The sequence below is a fragment of the Mya arenaria genome, chromosome 7 (genome assembly GCF_026914265.1).
Source record: "Mya arenaria isolate MELC-2E11 chromosome 7, ASM2691426v1".
Lineage (NCBI taxonomy): Eukaryota > Metazoa > Mollusca > Bivalvia > Myida > Myidae > Mya > Mya arenaria.
Window position 1 is genome coordinate 40,097,690 of NC_069128.1, and position 20,569 is coordinate 40,118,258.

The 20,569-nt window shown below is 33.4% G+C and overlaps 1 protein-coding gene across 1 annotated transcript in view; it reads left to right on the top strand.

Annotated features, from left to right (window-relative positions):
- Positions 1-20,335, top strand: part of LOC128241134 (parapinopsin-like) — a 77,658-nt gene extending 57,323 nt beyond the window's left edge. Inside the window, exons 2-5 of the mRNA XM_052958107.1 lie at positions 15,147-15,332; positions 17,541-17,707; positions 19,451-19,553; positions 19,980-20,335. Of these exons, the coding sequence (XP_052814067.1) occupies positions 15,147-15,332; positions 17,541-17,707; positions 19,451-19,553; positions 19,980-20,335 (812 nt within the window). The remainder of the gene's footprint in view (positions 1-15,146; positions 15,333-17,540; positions 17,708-19,450; positions 19,554-19,979) is intronic.
- The last annotated feature ends 234 nt before the right edge of the window (positions 20,336-20,569 follow it).

Genomic DNA, 20,569 nt, shown 5'->3' on the forward strand with positions numbered 1-20,569 from the left:
TCAAAGATTTACTCTGGTCTACTATAGTCTCATAAGTTAGAAATACCATGTTTTATGCGCATTTCTTTCGAATTGAATTCGGTTTTCTTTACAAGAACTATTGCTTTCGACATGAACTCATCCTCTTAGGAATTTTAAAACAATCTCTTTAATTGTGGTTAATCTGATTTGGAAGTTAGTGTTCATCTTTAACATTTAACAGTTTTGACAATGTTTTCTTTTATTTTTTGAATATTTTGAATGGGCAATGTTTTGTGCATATGTCTGGAAAGAAGAGATATAAGACTGGTGACATAAAATCAGATCTCAGTTTAGCATATTTAAGCACGAACATTGATGTAACAAAGGCTAAAAAATGAAACATTTCGGCAGTTAACCAAACAATTGAGATTTGTTCTGTTGTGAGTAACCTATTATGACTGAATCAAAATAAAAGATGCCATAACCAGCCGGCTCTGAGGCAAAAGTAATAAAATAAAAAGTGTCAAAACTAACATTCTGTGAGAGTGCAGCTTTAATTATCCATTTCCATTTTCCAAAGCAAAACATTGCTTGGTGTAAACTACACTGGCAATCGGTTAAAGTGATATTTATTGGAATATAAAATATCAACATTGTGTCAATGATTCAAGAAATTAACATAGTATGATAAAAAACAACACGAAGTTAAAGTAACGATAGGAAACACAACATCAATGGCAAATGAGACATCTTGACTTAATGGCGTGTGTGAGCATCCCCTGATCATCTCTTGTCCGCTTAACTTACTTCTCTTTGACAGTGATTGATTACTAGAATATTTTGCCACGCACAACTAGAAACAAACGGCCATTACAACTAAAACAATATTAACAATACAATGTAAAACAGAAAAAAACTCATTAACAGCAATGGCAATTGTAACACTGTCAACCCCTTGTCAACATAAAAAAGCGGACGGAAAGCTCATGTAATGGGCTGGACCACTGTTGCTGGTGTTAATCTGCATCATATACGTTAACTTATTAGAATGGTCTCCGCATTTGGCATCCTTGCAAGTTGTCTTACGTTGCTATCATATTAAGACATCAATCACACGCCTCTCCTACTGATAAAGACGCAGTGGATATTATTCGTCACTCCTTTTAACTTTTTTCTAGGCTAACATATGTTCCGATATTTTGAATGCGAGGCAAGTAATGTGCTATTGATTCAGTATAGTTGCAAACTCATTTAGCAATAGCAACATGTTTATTATTTCAAATACGCACTATTGAGCTTAAATATACAGTTCGGCCGTTTGAACCTGAGAAATACATAGTAAAAGTTATAACTTTAATCAGTAATCTGGCATTCCTGAAGCTTAAGCAGCAAACCACACATGGTTTTAAACGATTGTTTAGTAATGCATGTGTACATACACTTGCACATATTTCATCTTTTCTAAATTACATTGAAATATATTTCAGTTGAAATATGTCATGGTGTGTCTTTTCTGTTGTGCATTAATTTGTTTTTTAATGTATAAGTGCTTCTATATTTCTGAGATAAATAAGATCTGAACACCCTCAATAATAAATAAGTGTTTTACTTTCAAAGCTCTTACCGTTAAATTTGAGCTTAAATACTGTTTTTGTTTATTCAACGGCAGTATCATCTATATGAGATGCAGATATCTTCATAATCCTGAAGGTGTAACCCCTTTGTCATGCCATTAAATTATTTGCTTGTCGCATTAAATTGATTGACGAAATGAAAACATTTGTTCAAGTTGAATATGCAAGAAACACATTTACATAGCAAAGATGATGAGAAGAGGGGCATATTGATTTTGGCATGGTTGTCTTTTTATCTGTCCGTAGCAAATTGTGTCGAGTGTATCTCCAAAAATATAATAGCAAAAGAGGTGCATTTGTAAAAGAATTGTTAACCAGCATGCCACGATGTTCGCCTGGGATTTTAAATGTGATTGTATTAAGTAAACACAGAGCTTCGAATCATTATTTATTTAAAATATCCTAAATAGCATGCAATCTTGAGGCGCGCAAAAATGATTAGTTACGAAACTTTACAGCAAAATTAAGCAAGCAGCATTGGCTTGAGTATTACTGCTTAAGTAAGTACAGAGGTGTATACCGTCAACTGATTAAAAACAATACAACATATCTACACACATTATATCAAATAGATTCAGCGAGAAATTATGCGCCAGGTTTGTTGCGTATTGCTTCATATTAAAATGAGGCATATGTGCTTGGGCCACACATGCATCAAGACAGCTTTACCGATAAAATATTAGATAACCACCCTGGAACGGTCAGTCATACAAGAGTTCTCTGGATCATGAGTCTGCAGGGTCCTTAAACTATATTGCATGGCAATAACTTCACACTTGTCCCAAAACTTTCATTTGAAACGTAGTAATATAGAAATTGGATGTTTTTTTGTTACGCACCAACAACGTCGAGTCCAACAGTGCATGTGTGACCTTGTCCCTTTACCTATATGCATAGCTATTGTAAGCGACACATAGGATTCTCATGGTGAACACTTGTTTCAAGTTATATTAATTTGTTCCCGTGCATTGTCAGGTTACAGCCCGGACAAACCAAACCCGGAGGGACGCGGCTCTCAAGCAAGCAGAAAAAGATCAACACACATAAATGGACTCATCATGATAAGCTTGCGGCTAACAGTTTTATACTTAATAATGTTTATTAGTATGATTGTTGGTATTGATGTTGTTTTTTTCTTCTTTATTCCTTGTATGATTTTCTTATGAAAGTGAACCCTATTTTGACCATATAAAGACATTATGACCATACAATCATATCACAACTAATCACAACACATATTTGAAGAGTTGTAAGAACATGTTACCTTATCTTTATTTCATATCTACTGTTTTTCAAATTAATGTTTTGATAATATAGTGCATCTTAATAATTTTATTTGTCAAAATAGTATAATACAATATTTTGTACACCACCAGTGCGCATTTTTGTTCCTTAAGCGTGAATGGTTTTATTTCAACAACATCCTTTAATACAATTTTTTTTTACCAATTTATACAAATATGACGTCTAACGTGACCTTGATATTATATCGGAAGTTGAACATTTGATACTGTGGAAATACCTTAAAAAAGAACATAGTAATTGGTGTTGGCAAGATTTATGCACGCATTTCAGACCTTTTAATGAGTAAAAAGAATATTCCATATACATTTGTATCAAATTGCAGTACGACAAATAGAATAATTAAACACATTTTATTATCTGCACCCCGAGTTTGGTAAGTTTCAGATTACTGTGTACCATATATAAAATGCATCGTTCATCTCCATTCTAGAGGCATAAACTGCCTTCTGGTATATCCTTTTGGTTATTTAATTTAATTCAAGTTATCCTTATGACTAAGGCTTGTCCGCATTAAGCAGCAAGGATTGGCGTTATTTATTATGCAGTCTCGGAAAATAACTTAATATATCTCGTAGAACAAACTAGAAGATTATTCAGTACATAAAAATGAAGGGGAGTCAAACAAAATATGAGAACACTAACCTGCACCTATCTTGAAGATGTCCTATAAACTTGTTCACGGTAACCGTGTTTAAAATAATGTAAGGTTTCCGAGAATTTGCATTCCTTTTGTCTTTTACACATTGTGTTGATAAGAATCTGATCAAACAATGATAAAAACCCAAATATCTCACTAAGAATGTGCTAAACAGATCTGTTTTACATTCTTAAACATCAAGCCATTTGTGATTCACATGTGCCAAGGTGTAACAAGTTTTTCAATTTGGCCATCGATTTCAGCTTGATGCTCAATGCTAGTTTTTACAAGTTGCAAAATACTTTTACATATCGAGTTGTTATTAAATCGTCCTATTTGTATTGTCGAAAATCATTATTATAATGCCAAATGATTTTTGTATTTAATCAACTGTATTTCGGCCGTCTTCTGCCGTTGCAATATTTTAATGATTATAATCCTAACTGATCAATAATGGTGAAGTAACTTCTTGCTGTTGTTGATGTCGTTGCTGTTATTGTTGTTGTTGCCGGTGGAAATGATAACTCATATTTTTCTGCAAATATATATGCAGTACATAATATGAATTAAGTTAAAATGTTTTCGCCGGAATTGAGTGTCTCTTGACAATTTTTTCGAAAGTATAATATCTTTTCCAGAAATTAATCGACATATAATTCTGAAAACATAAATACAATAGACAGATTATGACTGACCCTGCCATATCTAATATTTAAAGCTATTTACTAGACATGTGATTTCCGCTTATGTTTATTAGGGAACTATCAACGTTTGCCTTAAAAACAGAAACTAAAACACATCAGACATGGTAATTCTTCGTAACTTCTGATCTAACCCAATGAAAGCTAGCTTTGCTTTGATAAGATTTACCTTTTGCGTTTTATCTTTATTAAGAACTGTTGGGATAAGAGTGATGTTTGTGCACATAAGCTGGTTTAACCCCCCAGTAAATTTACATTTTACTGACCGTTCCAAGGCGGTACCTAACAATTATTGATTAACATACCAATTATTTATATATATATTTAGTATTTATGCACTGTGCTGTTTGTAGAGTTTTGCTGTTCTATGTTTCTTTTTTTGTGAATCTGTGTTCTATGTCTTTGGCGTTTGCCCATTGCAACTAAACCGGGTTTATGTTTAAACTTTCTGCTAATGAGCATGTTTCTGTAGCTTTCTGCATATATATTGTTTGTGAATTTGTGTTCTATGTCTTTTGTGTTTGCCTATTGCCACTAAACCGGGTTTATGTTTGAAATTTTGGCTACGGAGTATGTTTCTGTAGCTTTTTGCATATATATTGTAACTGGATGCCAACTTATCTGTGCCAAAGGATCGGAAAACGCTTACTAAATAGACTTCGTGCACAAAATTAAGTATATTTATTAAGTTTAAAGCACGAATTGTAATCCGTGGAATGATTATCTCTAAATAAGATTATTTATCATCCCGTATCATCTGTATTCACTGATTTCATAAAGGCGACCCTAAGTCATAGTTTGGTTTGGATTATAACGTATATGTTTTTCATAACTGACGCCAAAACAAGTTTTTTTTATCTAAAGCACCCTCTACTCCTTGTAATTAGATACTAAAAATTTATTGATCTGATAAAAAATAATCTTAATTTAGCCGTGAAACTAAAAGGCATCGTTGACCTCATATTTAAGGAAACTGTTTCCTCAGACATGACTTTAGTTCTCGTATTTAACTGTTTGAAAAAAAATAACATTTACATTAACCGCTAATAAGAATAACAAAACACATCAGCATTTCGAAATAACACATTAGGCAGTGAGAAAATGCTGGGTATTGATTATTTGTGTGACAAACTCTTCAATTTAAAATAATACCAATAATAAGTCATAAGTAAAATCCCATTTCTTTCTCTGAACTACTCAAAACATCTTCAAAGAATATTATACTTGACCATTCCTTATCATAACTTATTATCTATCCTTACACGGTCAGAAAGTAAAATAACAATTATAAATTAAAACTGCTTTTCCTTTCTTCCAAGAAATTCACAACATACATAATAAACACAACATTAACGCACACAACACTACATTCTACAACAAAAAAAGCACAAAAACACATATGCTGTACAAAGAAAACACATTTCATCTTATAATTCATAATATATATATATAAAGTGGCTTGACTACGTAACCACATTAACCACGTGGTGTCCAATACGTTAAGTGTCTGCTAATTTGAGCTGATTTGTATCTATGGCCGAGTAGTAAGTTCAACAAACTGACTATGTTTACAACGATTACCACCTCATTTGCAGGCATGTGCTATTTAAAATAATCGTCTCATGATATCGCCATTTTTTATGCACATGTTTTGCCAGATTGTTGGAAATAAATGTTCTGATTTGTTCTGTTCATGATATTGGCGTTGTCGAAGTACCAATGTATTGTCTTTTACCGTAAAAAACACATGATTGCATTTAATTGCTTTTAATTCTTCAGCCTTATTTTCGTGATGCTTATTATACGACCATTTAAAATGAGATAAATATTTAATTCTTTTTTTCTAGACAAAGTCTTTGAATTGATTTTTTTTTTGTGCACGAAAAATCAAATGAAAATTTTTTTTTACACACAATCCCGATTCATATATACGCTGTAGTGTATTGCAAAACAGTCTTAATTTTCGGTTTTTAATTTTGCTTTATAAAATCTTGCCAGCAACTGTTTGCTTTTTTGGCAAAAAAAAATGCAATTAGCAATTGTTACGAAAATCATAAATTACACGGGAAAGCCTTTGAAGTGAAATTCGCATACAGATCACGCATTACAGCTGTATGAAACTAAACGGTGCGTGAATCGCATTGCCCTTTTGGGTAAATATATTCGAGCTCTTTCGCATGATACAACATACAGCCTCGAAAGTTTAGTAGAAGAACGTGCGTTTCGAATGGGTTATTTAAAACAAGGATAGGGCATCGCAACGGATCTCATTGTTTCTCCGCTTGATTCTTCGGATCTACTGACATCTAATGATTATGTGACTAGATGTGACGGTACCTTGGAACTTCCAACTCATGTCACTGCTCACATTATTTCAGAAATAATACAAACCTCTTAGGTATAAGGAGCGGCTAGTTAGCCCCCGAAAGTGTAAATGGATCGAATCATTAGTAAATGTCCATTCACCTTTGAGGGCTTTTGACAAACATGTTATATTACCATTTAGTATTATAACAACAATTCCTCTTGCAATCGTTACTAGCGACAATTTCTCGCCGTTTGAAAATCAACAAAGCCGCACTTAAAATTTTAATGACGTCAGCGGTCTATATATTAAATTTGGACATGTGCGGACAGGCCACAATGATTAATGGACTGCTGACGTCACACAACTGGATTTCAATCACAATACAGTTATGTACGAACCGATCTACAATATGTATGCACAGAATGTACTCATTTCTGTAAGGAATACCATTTACCAATATTTACATTAACACTTCATTCCTTAACGATGGTTGTTGTTTATCAATTTCACATTATTTCTGTATAAAGTGCAATAGCATTTCCCATCGAAATCGCGTGTGTTTGTTCGATACTTCTTTCCCGTCATTGGGCGCAATTATACTAATGGGCGGGGCATATTTACTACGGAACTATTTTTTTCAATGAAATCGTAGTAAAATTATTGGCGACATGCAAAACTGTAATCTGCAGTAAACAGTTAAAACAAAATAAGCAACGATAATTTGATTGATTTTAATGTAGATGATTTCATGATGGATGGAACAAAATATTAACTTACAATGATGACGTTTTATTTCCGAATTTGGAATTGACATTTGGTAAAAATAAATCATTTGACAAAACATGAAATCGAGATACGGAATAATAACATTTTGTAGTGCACCCAGCAACGTCCAGAAGAAAGAGCTCAGTTCAACACTAAGTCTTCTCGCGTCCTCTAGCTTTGCTTCCGCGAAAGTTCACGTTACCCCACCCACCGCCACTGTCGTTTCATCAAAATTGAATGTTAATTTCCAAAGAAATGACATTGTACTTGCTGATTTGTCCAACACCGTATTCCAACATGATTCATACACCAACTGATTCTTCAACATAACGATCAACAAGTAAATTGACTGGAATTTCTCTCCAATTTGAAAATCTGTGACTTAACAAACGCTAGTATCGCGTATAATCGCGAGATATAATAAGAACTTTGAAGGTGGCAATATATTTGCTGTTTTCTTGTTATTGTTAATTTTTCATAGCTCAAGTTATTTTTTTTTCTACTTGTTATACAGTTATAACGTATTTATAATATTCCTGACCTTGACCTATTTTATCTGTGCATTCATTGTTGTATAAAATTAGGTTACGATAGCTGTTCTAATTTACCCACCGTTGAGAACAACAAGTGAAAGAAAAAAGAGAAAATGCTCTTGAATAATCTATTAATTTTAGCAGAAATGTAGATTTAAATAAATATAAATGTCCTTCGGACTCCACCCATTTTGAACAGCCCCATTGCATACCATACCCCAATAAAATGCAACATGTCGAATTTTAATCGTTAAATGTTATACATGTATCAAATCACAACGTGGTCATTTCATTACCTCTAAAATACAACACGATAAAGCAATGTGGTGAATATAAGACCCGCTCGTATGAATAAGAGGATAACAAATCCCTCGCGACCTGTCTTCTGCACTGAATAAAACTTGTACTCATAATTTGAACACGTGTACCGTAAGCCTGGCACAAGATTGAACGATGGATTCTATAATAAATTTTGACTAATCATATTGGAGAACGTCATTTGACAATTAATTTGGGCTTATCTTTAATCATTTACTCTTCATTGACCTTTGTAGCTTAAAACTGATAGTTTCCTCATAGGCTTTATAAGACGGATATGTATGCGTACAAATATACATTATCTATCATGGTTTAGAAAGAATTGACAATTAAATTAACATTGACCGCAGGCAGTGACGTCATTGTTTCGATAGTTACTTCGCGCATCTTAGATATGCTAATGGTAAAGGACATGACAACTTCTGTCCATAGAAATGCAATTACTCTCGAAGAATTACTAGAAATGTAATTGAGGTTCACTAAATTGACACAGATGTTATAAAATTAAGGCAAATAAACCAGTATTCGTCACATGATTTTTCGAGTTAACTTTGTTCCACCCTGTGCATGAATAACACATCTATCATTAAGGTATCTTATTTTAAAACATATTTTTGGTAAAGAAATTGTCATGATACAAGGGAGAAAACATAACTTATACCGTTAAAAAAACCTTCCATGTTCATGTATTCTCTACTTTGATGACAAATCCCTAATAACTAATTAATGATGAACAAAATTTAAACAGTTATCAAAACAATAAGAATCAAATGCTCTCTTAACTCTATAGTTTGCATGACTCACCAAAGCTATTATGTATAATGGTTTGTTTTAGAATATTTCGATGTATTTAAGTCCCTTTAAATGCTTATGCAGATTAGTGATTCATTTATACATTTATAGCTGAAGAAGAAGTTATAATTCACTGTAAAATAATTTGTATCAAATAAATTCTAGGGATGTTAGTAAATGACACGAACGCCATCAATGTACTGGATAGCCGGAACATCGGTTGAAATAAATAAACCTAAAACTTACAGTATAATAGCTTTCCTATTTGGAAAATTGTGTACTGTACTGAACAGTGGGGAAAATCATATAGTTGTGAACGATATTCAATATACGTTGACAAACGTTCTAAATGAAGCTAACAAGCAATGCAAATGTAATCTGCACGTAATCTATATATATTTACTTATACTAGCATACTTATACTGATTATTATATAAGGGAATATTATTTTTTTAAAGACAAACATTTGATGATGAAGCATTATGCATTAGCAATTCTTACAAAGCTTTTTGTAGGTGGTATAGCAAACTAAGCACGGAATCTTCTTGAATTTGGTACAAATAAAATAACGAAATGGACGTTTGCAAATATTAAAACGAACATGTGTCGTAATTGGCTTTGAACACGCAGCCTAAATGCAAATTCATGTCTGCGAATCGGTTGTGGTAGAATCAGTTTACATATATAAAAGTTATTGTATTTAAAGGCCCTTAATATTGGATGATGCATTTTTTAATGCGTTATCATGCTTAACTCATTCGACTTTAATAATCAAAACAAGAAAAAAACAACATAGGATGTGTATACAGATAAAAATACATCAGCCGTTATAAATGGAATATTCATTGAAATAATAGCTACGTGGCCACAAATTCACCGGTTAAAAAAGCTCCAAAAATCGCAAATATTTTTATATCGCCTGTATTATGTGCCTTTAATGTTGTATTGTTGTATTGTTCGCACCAAACCTTCACTACTCTTACTATACTTACGTTTCCTATTGTTCTCATAAATGGACATAACACTAATTTGACATATACAGTTGACCTCTCTTATCCGAATTCAGTTAAAAATCGCTATGCCTAAGTCGTTGGGACCTCGGGAAATACTTCTAGATAACAAATAATTGATATAATCGAAATACAAAAAAGTGTGTACCTTAACCGAAGAATTCCAAAAATAAATAATTCGACATAACCCGAGGATCGAGATAATAGACATCGACAAAGCGAGTTCCGACTGTAGGTCGTTTTTTGTACATATATTAGCTTTACATGAATATTGTTCAGGCTCGACGGTATAGCAAATGTCGTAAATTGTTGATTGTGAAATGTACATGGAAAATACCATTGCCAAAATAAGATAAATACGGTCGTTGAACATTTCAACCCATGCCATGTGTATAATATACCATTTGATTCAGACGTAAGATGGCTTGTGTCATGTATTTCCAAACAAAAGTCTGATGAATTGAAGCATAAACTGGTTTAACCACTGGTAATCTATTTCTAGAACAAAAGTTGGTTCCATTTTAAATTAGCTGCCCACAATACTTTTTGTCACACAAGGTTCCTGACTAAGCCGATGTTACTTAGGAACTTGATAGGAAAACTGCGTGGTAACCAGCTTTCGCCGTGTCTCATTTGTATTTTTAATTCATTAAGGATATTTAACTTCCATGATCTTCAGTCTAAGCAGTGTGAATTGCAGTTTATCTGACAATATTTGACACTTATACGGTGGAATCTACAAGGACAAGCTAGAAGACCAAAGGTAATGCTGATTCAAAACGCATGCAAAGGTTTAATACATAGCAATTACTTAACAGGCACAATGTCAAGGTAAAACACATAAGTTAAACATACAATATATGCATTAATATATTCTTATTCCGGATGGGCACTCGTCTCATCATGAAATGTGTATGTGATACATCCTGCAATAATCTCTTCTTGGTGTGAGTCACGTCCAAATCGAGAAAATGGCAATGCGCAAACATGACATTTTATCCATAGCCAGCATTATCAGCCGGACAGGTCAACAAGATGTGTGTCAGTCCATGCAGAAACAAACACAGAATTTCAAGTCATAAAACAAATATTATTTTCATATACCAGGTTTTGCCTCGAAGAGATTAGATTCGCATTATTATCGTGTTTACTATTAAAATACTATGCAATTAAATTCAAGAAAAAAACAACACCATCACTTACTTATAGACAACATAAATGAACACAACTAATTAGCTGAATTTTCTCACCAGACAGCGAGCAACAATGCAATTGGCAAGGAATGTAGAACAAATACCAAAACACTGTGCTACATTCTAAACAGTTTTGATGTAAGTTCATCAACAGCATTGTATTCTAACCATTGATGTGGCACACTTTTGGAATAATAGCTATTTATGTTGAAATTCATCGAAAAGTACATGTCCCTCAGCGCACTGTACATAACGCGTTGATAAAATGACATTTGTACATAGGAACGGACATCCTTAAGTCGGACCAAATTATGGCTCTTATCATTTTTCTATTTTACCAGCAAGAAGAAAAAAATGTATGTTGCCACATGCCCTTGTTAGTGTGAAACTAAAACAGCTTTGACTTCTTCCACTTCATCGCTTTGGCAACTGAAATATTTTTCGTGGGCTTTTGAAAACGCATCCCTGACCCGCATGCGGTGATAATGTGTTAGGACAGAAGCAACAACTAGAAACTGTAGTGTTTAAAATGTTTAGCATTGCACTTAGATTACCCTTGAAGAATACAAATGATATACACAACCCTTTAGTGGCTTTGCCAGCGCTACCGCAGCGTATATAATGTGCTTGATTACATCTGTGAAAGCAAGAGGCATGGCTCTCAATTGGTTTCCAATATGAGAATGTGTCATCGGAGGGCTCTAACTAGGATATAAATTCCTCGCCGATTTTCCTTTATGTCCATTAGTTGTCGCTGCAGCGGTATGTTCTGTGAAATATTTATTTAAGTACTGTTCAATAATTTAAATAATGGCACATGCAAGGGAAAAACTAAAGGGACTAATGAAATTGAACAACTTGCTTTAAATCCAAAAGGATGTACTCTTCAAGTGAGTTTATCAAGGTTGTTCCTGTTCGTATAATGCCTGGAGCAGTGGATCAAGTTATGTTTGCTACAGGAAGGAATCTTACAGTTCCAGTAGAGTATGCAAAGTCTGTGTATGTTGCTTATGGCATATACGTGCTGCTAATATTTATAATTGGATTGATGCAGAACTCCTTGACTTTGTATGTTTTTATACAGGACAAACGATTACACAAGTTTCACAATTATTATATTGTTGGTTTGGCAGTTTCTGACGTCGGAATGTGCCTCAGTGGACATTGGATGATTATAGTGTCTTCTTTTACGCAAGCATGGCAATTTAAGAGAGCAGGTATTTATGTATTCTTTGTCTCTTTTTTTCTGAAGTATTTGACATATGCATAACGTTAAGGAAAACATTTCATACGTTTTAAGTAGCATTTGCAGAATAGATGATGTTGCAATACTAAGCTGAACATCGTAAAAATCGTAACAATGTTCAAGGCTTAATGAAAAATAGTGATGAAACGCCATTCTCGACCTTTAGATCAATGGTAATGCAATAGTATTTGCACTCTCTATAATAAACGTTAATTTGTATATGAATGATAATTTTCAAGGCACTCACATAATTCAGAATCATTTTCTTTTGTTTGTTCATTCGAACATTTTGTTTGTATTGCAAAATGGTCAGATGTCGGTTTCATCAAGAGATGAGTGCTCTTTTGTATATTAGGCTAGATGAAGCGCATTTAAGAAACTGAATTTAATAGAACACTTATTAAACAAAAGATATGCAGGTGTCGTATTTCCAACAGTCATTAAAGCATATGAACTAGTCCGCCCTTAATTTAGCAATAAGATGTTAAACATCTTATATAGGGACTTTTAGGTTAGGCTGTGGGTGGAATATAGTGTGTTTTTTTTAGTTTAGACCTTGAAATAAATTTAGAAGTTTAAATAACAAAATTTAAAAAGGCATCATTTCGTGTCGATGGAAAACAAAAAAAAACACAGAATGTTAGACGGAAATTTTTGTAGAGTCTTTGTTAAGTGTTGAAATCATGCACTATTTCAGACGCCGGGTATGAAATAAATACCAGGTGTCATATCATATAACCAACGTTCAAAGATTTTAACTAAATTATCGATATCACAAGCCAGTTAACATTGATCGTCTTGTCAACGAGCGCGCGAATATTAATAAATTTCAGTTAAATATTTTAGAGCAACAATTCACATAAACATCACTGAATCGGATTAATACTGAGTGTGGGTTTCGATATAGATATTGCGCCCATACTTTAAACTTACATGATACGATACATGTGCTGATAAGATGAGTAATTTTGCATGTTTTTCTAAGACATTATTTGACAAAATATTGCAAGGTCAAAAAATCAAGATATATATTGCATGTGTGTCAATTGTTAATTACAAAGTTTCACTTAAGAAGTCAAAGCATGAATTACATAGAAGATCTCAAATGAGTGTTTATTTTGTATCGTTTTTAAATGACGAGTTTAATACATTTGATACAAAATAAACACGAATTTGAGATTCTATTTATAACATAACGCATTTACGGACGAAATCTAGGTCAAAGTTTCTTCAATACACTTCTCTTGTCATAGTGAGAAGAATTAACATTGCGTGTTACTAGGATGCTTCATCCGCAGGAAAGAAAATAGCCCGACGTAAAAACAGTTTATTAACAATACAAAACATAAATCATGTCACAATTATCAACTGAGTTTCAAATGTTTCACTTAAAAACAATAAAAATACATATTTCAATCCATTTAAATTAAGCAAATCAATAATAATAGCAAGTAATCACGCGATTGTGTACAATTCATTTTGCGGTTGAAGTTTGAAAAGAACATAAGTCAGCGTCACAGTCGCTTTCAATAGTGCGAATTCGCTTTGTAGCTGGTCGATTACAGCATGGAATTTTGTCATTTTAACGGATGTGCACAAGAACATTACTGTCGTGAATTCGAGCTACATAAATGTTGTAAAATCCACCAGAAAAAGTGGGGTTCATGTGGAATCAGTGATGTTACAGTGTGTGAGCTTGAGGATTGCTTGAACGGCCTAGAATGAGCATTTTGTGAGGAAGTTGACAGGGTTTTTTTACACTGAAGTACAGGATTCCAGACATTTCCTTGTGTTTATTTTGATTTATGTGGCTATCGTTGTTTATAGATAAAATGTTCTTGTGTACCGGTGTTTGCAATTTCTGGTTCGCAGGAGCATTGTTGTCATTCATATAATGATTCAATTTCTGGAGAAGGTATTGTCTGGCGCTGTGACCAGGGAGGTGTTTGTTTGGACTAAGCTCAGCCTTCTTCACCATTTGTTTCTTTGTGGAATTGAGTTTGTTGACACCGACATGATTTCTTTTGAAACATCGTTCCTAATGTGTGTTTATAATTTTTGACAGCGCGTATGAATACATTTTTCTGTGATGCGGTTATCTAATTTGCATAGTTATTACACTGGTGATATGAAAAATTTTGCATGGGTTTATATAACTCCTGCGCCGTATGTTATGTTATAAAAATTGTTGAATTACCGGAAAGCTACCAGTAGTAAATCAGGAGTGTATTAAAACGATGCCGCATTATGTATGTGTTGATAAAACAGGTCATAATTTCATTAGAAGTATCAGTAAACAGTCAACTTCTGTGGTTTAACAAAAACGCAACTAAATCATACATTCGTATATTAAACCGGTTCCTTGTACACTAGACACCTCAGTGAACAGCTGACTCTTGTGATTAAACCGCAGTTAATAACTGTTGACAAAACATGAACAGCAAACTAATTAATATCTCTATGCCTTTGCTCAACCAGTTATTAATGAAGATATTTTGCTCTCTTTGAAACTTGCCATTGTTGTTTTGTGACGCAGTGAGTCTCTCGTTTGATTGCTGTTAGGTCTTTTAAGTGGGTCTCTACACAGGGGTTTTGATAATATGCATGGCAATGAGCTTGTCCTTGTATATTCCGATATATTTGTTTTCTTTCAGTATTATTTTGCACTACACTGATATTGCCTTTAATCGATTAATTCTGTTTTATACCTACGTTTGTTAATAATCGGTTTTGTATTTTGCAGGTTGTGTATACTACGGATTTGCTACGACGATGTTTGGAATCACTCAGATATCACTCCTAGCCGCCATAGCAATTGACCGCTTCGTAATCATTGTTAAACCAAGAGGATTTGCTTTCTCCAAGAGCAAGGCCATTGCAGCTGTGATCTTGTGCTATATTATTGGATGTCTATGGGCTATGTTTCCAGGTAAACACATAAATGGTTGATGTTGTGTCCTCATCGGGATTAGACAATTAAGATATATGGCTTAATTAAGGCTTGATCTATAACGATCGTTGGTATCAACACGTACTGGATTTTTTTTTCTGAACTGTCAGGGATTTTTTATAATTGTTCCCGGGGTTCACATCTTTGCTTCTTCAGTTTGGTGATTTCATAGGAAATAGCTGAGCAACTGGCCATTAGTATACAATCTTTACTTGTGCAAATAATTCATCCAACGGGAGACATAACAAACGAAGGTGATAAAAGTGGAATATCATAAATATTTAATGCATTGTAAAATATCAAGAAAATGATTACTCAAATATCACATGCGCCTTAGGATCCGTTACATAAAGAAAATACTAAAGGCGGTTTCGCACCAAGGAGGTTATTTCAACAGTGTTAACAATGTTAATGTTACTGATGTTAACAATCTCCTCCTTAGTTTAAGTTAATACTGTTCTCTGATAAATGTTTCAATTAGACGTCATACACTACTTCACAGCGACATTTTCATACAATATATAACGGAAAAGTTAAATAATGCATTCTCTTGATTTACGTGTGTTGGGCATCCTGAAACGAAAACAACCTACAATGAACACATAACTAATTGTCTTTTTTTAATTTTTGAACGATTTTCTCCTCAAGCAATTAAAAGATTATAGGATTGAAATGATTGAGAAATACTTCCATTTGTTGAACACTGTCTCTAAAACATATCTAAATTACAGTACCATTTGAATAAACTAAGGAGACACAATTTTATTTGTATAGCATTTGTTTTAGAAATTAACTTTTTATATATCCATTCTAGCTTTTGTAAATCTTTAGAAGAAAATATGAAAACAGTAAAATGGTAGAAAAGGATATGAATAGTGGGAAAACTGACTATCTGACAAGCTGCATATCTTCAAACAAAAGTAAAAGTTATTATTTTAACGAACCAAATGGAAAATAATCTTTTGAAACAATGGTCACAGGGCAATTTACCATCTGATGACACTTAAACAAAGAAAATATATTAACACGCCTTAAAATACTGATAATGATTAATACGTATTTCCATTAATATGTATTTCCATATATGAAACCAAGGAAAAAAATAGAACTTTTGGTTGCTAATATGTTCTTAAGAGGAAAGTTCAAGCGTCCATTATTTAGAGCATCGTTCAACAATAAAAACTCCCCTTACACTCATACAAAATAGCTTTTAGTTGTAGCTGAAGACACACGATATGCAAACATCTGTTATATGTTTTTCGATATAAATAGTGTTTTTCGATGGTTTATAGATGTTTTACAGTCTCAAACAATGTACTTATCGATTTGATATTTTTGTTTCGTAATTAAGGCCCGTTCTCACGTCCAAATCACGTGGTTTCAAGATCGAATCAGAGGTCAACGCAACTAGGGATTGAACAAAATGTCTAGATGTCACTTAAGCGCCTACAATTTTGTGCGCTTTTCTGAAAATCTTCAATTGGTTTAAATAATATTTATTTCAAAAGATACAGTTTAAGGAATACACAAGGTTAGAGCATAATCAATAATAAAAGTTTGTCTAACATAATAATACAGGCAAAGTAAGCATGTGATATATTCACATAACAAAATAATCACGACTGAATTGAGAAGGAAGCTTATAAGCTATTCCTCGCTTCTGTCACAAATCTTCAATTGAATGTCATTTTGTAATTTTTTAGGCATATAAACGTGAAATATAGATTTGATTATCAATTGGTGAAAACAATTCCGAGTTTACCCTAAAACAATCACTATTTTTCGCGCTTTTTGGCAAATATCGTTAATTGTTTAGGCTTGGGGACACGACCGCATTTAGGTATCATTTGGAAAGCCTGTCCCTGACTTATAAATAATAAATATCCGAAACGGTTTTTATTACTGTTTACCATCAGTTATGGTGGTATAAATGTGTATCTTTTCATTGCTAGTGAAATGCCTTTTTGCCATTTGTAACGTAAAACCTAGTCATATTTTCATATTTTGTTCTCTACATACAAAACATTTTCAAATGATACAAAACTAATATACAAGCAATCAAATTTTACACCCTTATTGATTGAATGCATTAATTGTATACCTCACATTCGAGTACTAATGAAGAAGACTTGAACGTTATCCATGGCTATACTAACCACAACCTAATCCATTTGTTTGTACTTACAGCCGTAGGTTGGAGTTCCTATCAATTAGAGGGTATACGGGTTCGGTGTGCAATTAACTGGAGAAGTAAGAGGGTGGCAGATGTGTCTTTCACTTTGTCTGCGCTGATACTTGCTTGGATGGTTCCGCTCTTCGTGATAGTGGTCAGCTATGCAGGGATATTTCATAGGGTATGTTTCCACAATTGAGCTTTTATTATCTTGTTCTCCGAGGCCATTTTAAAAAGGCGCATGCAAAACAAATACCGCTTATGTTCTTGAAAAAAAGGAACACCGCTGATGTACATTAAATTAGAACACCGTTCATTGACTTGAAGATAGAAAACCTGCATGTGTACTTATAAAAAGTACTTGAATTTAAATTTTATACTAATGTTTGTGGCGTTGCAAGAAGTCAAGGACAGTCTCATTCAAACGGAATAAAATTGAGATAGAGACAAAATTAACACCGCCATCTAGTAAGTATGCTTGTTTGATTAAGAGTTAAAAAAAATGTGATGTTATTCTGTTAAAATCCTCTCTCATCTCATAAAAATACGTTGTTAAAACCTTTTGAAATGACGGTATGAATTTAAAACAAGGCTGCAAACAAGGCAACTAATGAGGCAAGCTTTGTAGAAACTACTTCCATGTGTCGCTATGAATTAACTGCTCAATTCTAAGGAGTTAAATATTGAGGTTTATGATCTCACTGTCAATTTTATAATCCAATTATCTGAATTTAATCAATATGGTATCTCTAGATATAATTGAAAACTGGCCATTCATATGGGTTGAACTTCAATATTTTTATTTGGATCTATGAAAGATGTTGCTAGTCGGATTAAGTTATATAAATATCATACCTTTACGGTAAATCAATGATCCATGACCATTAGATTGACTTACGTTATATACTGATTATCAACTATTGTCCTGCGCTATTATCTAATAATTATCTAACAACGCAGCTTGGTCTTAATCTTAGGAAGATGATCTAGTTTAGTCCAAAGGAACTTTAAAAAGATAGGTGAAATTAATCTTTAACAAGAGACATTAAAACTGCGAACAAAACGCAAAAATAAAGTATGTTTCTTGCAAACATGTATTATGAACTGTGGAACCGTGAATTCATAAAGATTAAATCATAGAAAATTGAAATCAGGTATTCGTGAATCTTTGACCTCGAGGATTCAAAAAGTTAAAATTTTAAATTCACGAAGTTAAAAACGTGAACTCGTGAACATGTCAAGTTGAAATACCATCGCGGTTCTGTCGTGTCGTAACGATTCATGTTCGATACTTCTCATTTGAAATGTTTTCTGTGCAAAATTAGCGTCGCAAGCCAACAGAGTTTATCACGAATGCAAAGCGTTGTTTGCGTTAGCAGTTTCATCATTATACATAACACTCAGAAAAAAATGAATTGAATTGTATAAAATTAATAAAAACACAATCAGTAATGATGTTTGCAGTAAACAATGGTTATTGATTACTGACATTCCTTAACTGCATCCCTTTACATGTTTAATGGTCATTCTGTTTGAACAGATCAGTACGTTTAAATTATGTAGTAAATACTGCATTCCATGATTTTCGCAGGTTGACGTTTTGATTTCCAGAAATTCACGTGCGAACGATTCTCAGGCGGGTAGCAAAACGATAATTTACATTCGGCCGAGGTCGATAAACTGATAATCGGCCGAGGTCGATAAACTGATAATCGGCCGAGGTCGATAAACTGATAATCGCCGAGTCATGCAAAATATCGCAGAAACACTGTAGAAATGTGCTACCTTTCATAGTAACATAATTATGTATTATTGTTTTATATTCATTATATTTACTGATCACATGTGCGTCATGTTGTTTTTATTCTACACTTATTAAGAACGTGTTTATTGCTTAAAGATTTAAGTAAACTTACTTTTTCAGCTTCAAAGAGAACAGACGACGAAATTTCGACAAAGTTTGAAACAACGTTCGTCTCGACTAAAACGAGATCGAAAAATGGCTATAACAGTTTTACTGATGATTGGTAAGGTTTATCCATCTTTTTTGCATTATTCAATGAAATGGTATTTGCTTTGCTATCTGTATATTGATATAAAGCATTCTTCTTACGTTACCTGTATCTTTATTATGTTGCAATAATGGCAAAAATATTTGCAAAATATGCAGAAATGTGGAAGCAGTGCACTTTTAGTATATTTGGCAATCGCTTTACCTGCGTGTTGACGTAATTACGCCCCGTGAGTAGTACTCGGATCTCTTGGGTCTTTTGTGTCATATGCTAAGCATATATATTTCTCCCCGTTGTCATTATTCAGATTGCAGATATCAGTCAAGTTGACGATCCAAGATCCCATTTCGGAGGTGATAAACAACTATAAAAGGATAATTATATTCAATATGTTGTACGCACTACATGTACGTTTATCTTTATCAATTACATTTATTGCAGGAGCTTTCTTAATTAGCTGGACGCCTTATTCGGTTGTGACTTTAATTGTGACATTTGGAAAAGTTGAGTACGTGCCAACAATAGTAACGATATTTCCAGCATTAATTGCCAAGACCTCAATAATCTGGAACCCCATGATATATGTGGCAAGACACAGTTTATTTCGAAAAGCGCTGTTAGAACTTGTCCCATGTTTACGTGTGCTATTAAGCAGGCAACGAAAGACAATAGACACGGCCGCCATGATTGAAACTTCAAGAGTTTCAAGTATCATGAATAGTTCGAGTGGTATCAACAAAATAAATATTACAGAGAAGGTGCTTCAAGTGGATACAAGCGACGAAACATTCGTGTGATCATTGTCATTATATCGAATAATCATCAATGCGCAACCAGCATTGGCGACCATCGGTTTACCATCCATAGTCTGTTTTCTTGAACTAGTTCCGTAATTAGGAAATAATGATGAGTCAAAAACATTCATGTCCTGCTGTAGAATATCTGAGTACTATATTTCAGAAGTACTTAGTTGACGAAAATCATGTTGTATGTACACCATGAACCTTATAGCGACTTATTCAATTAATTAA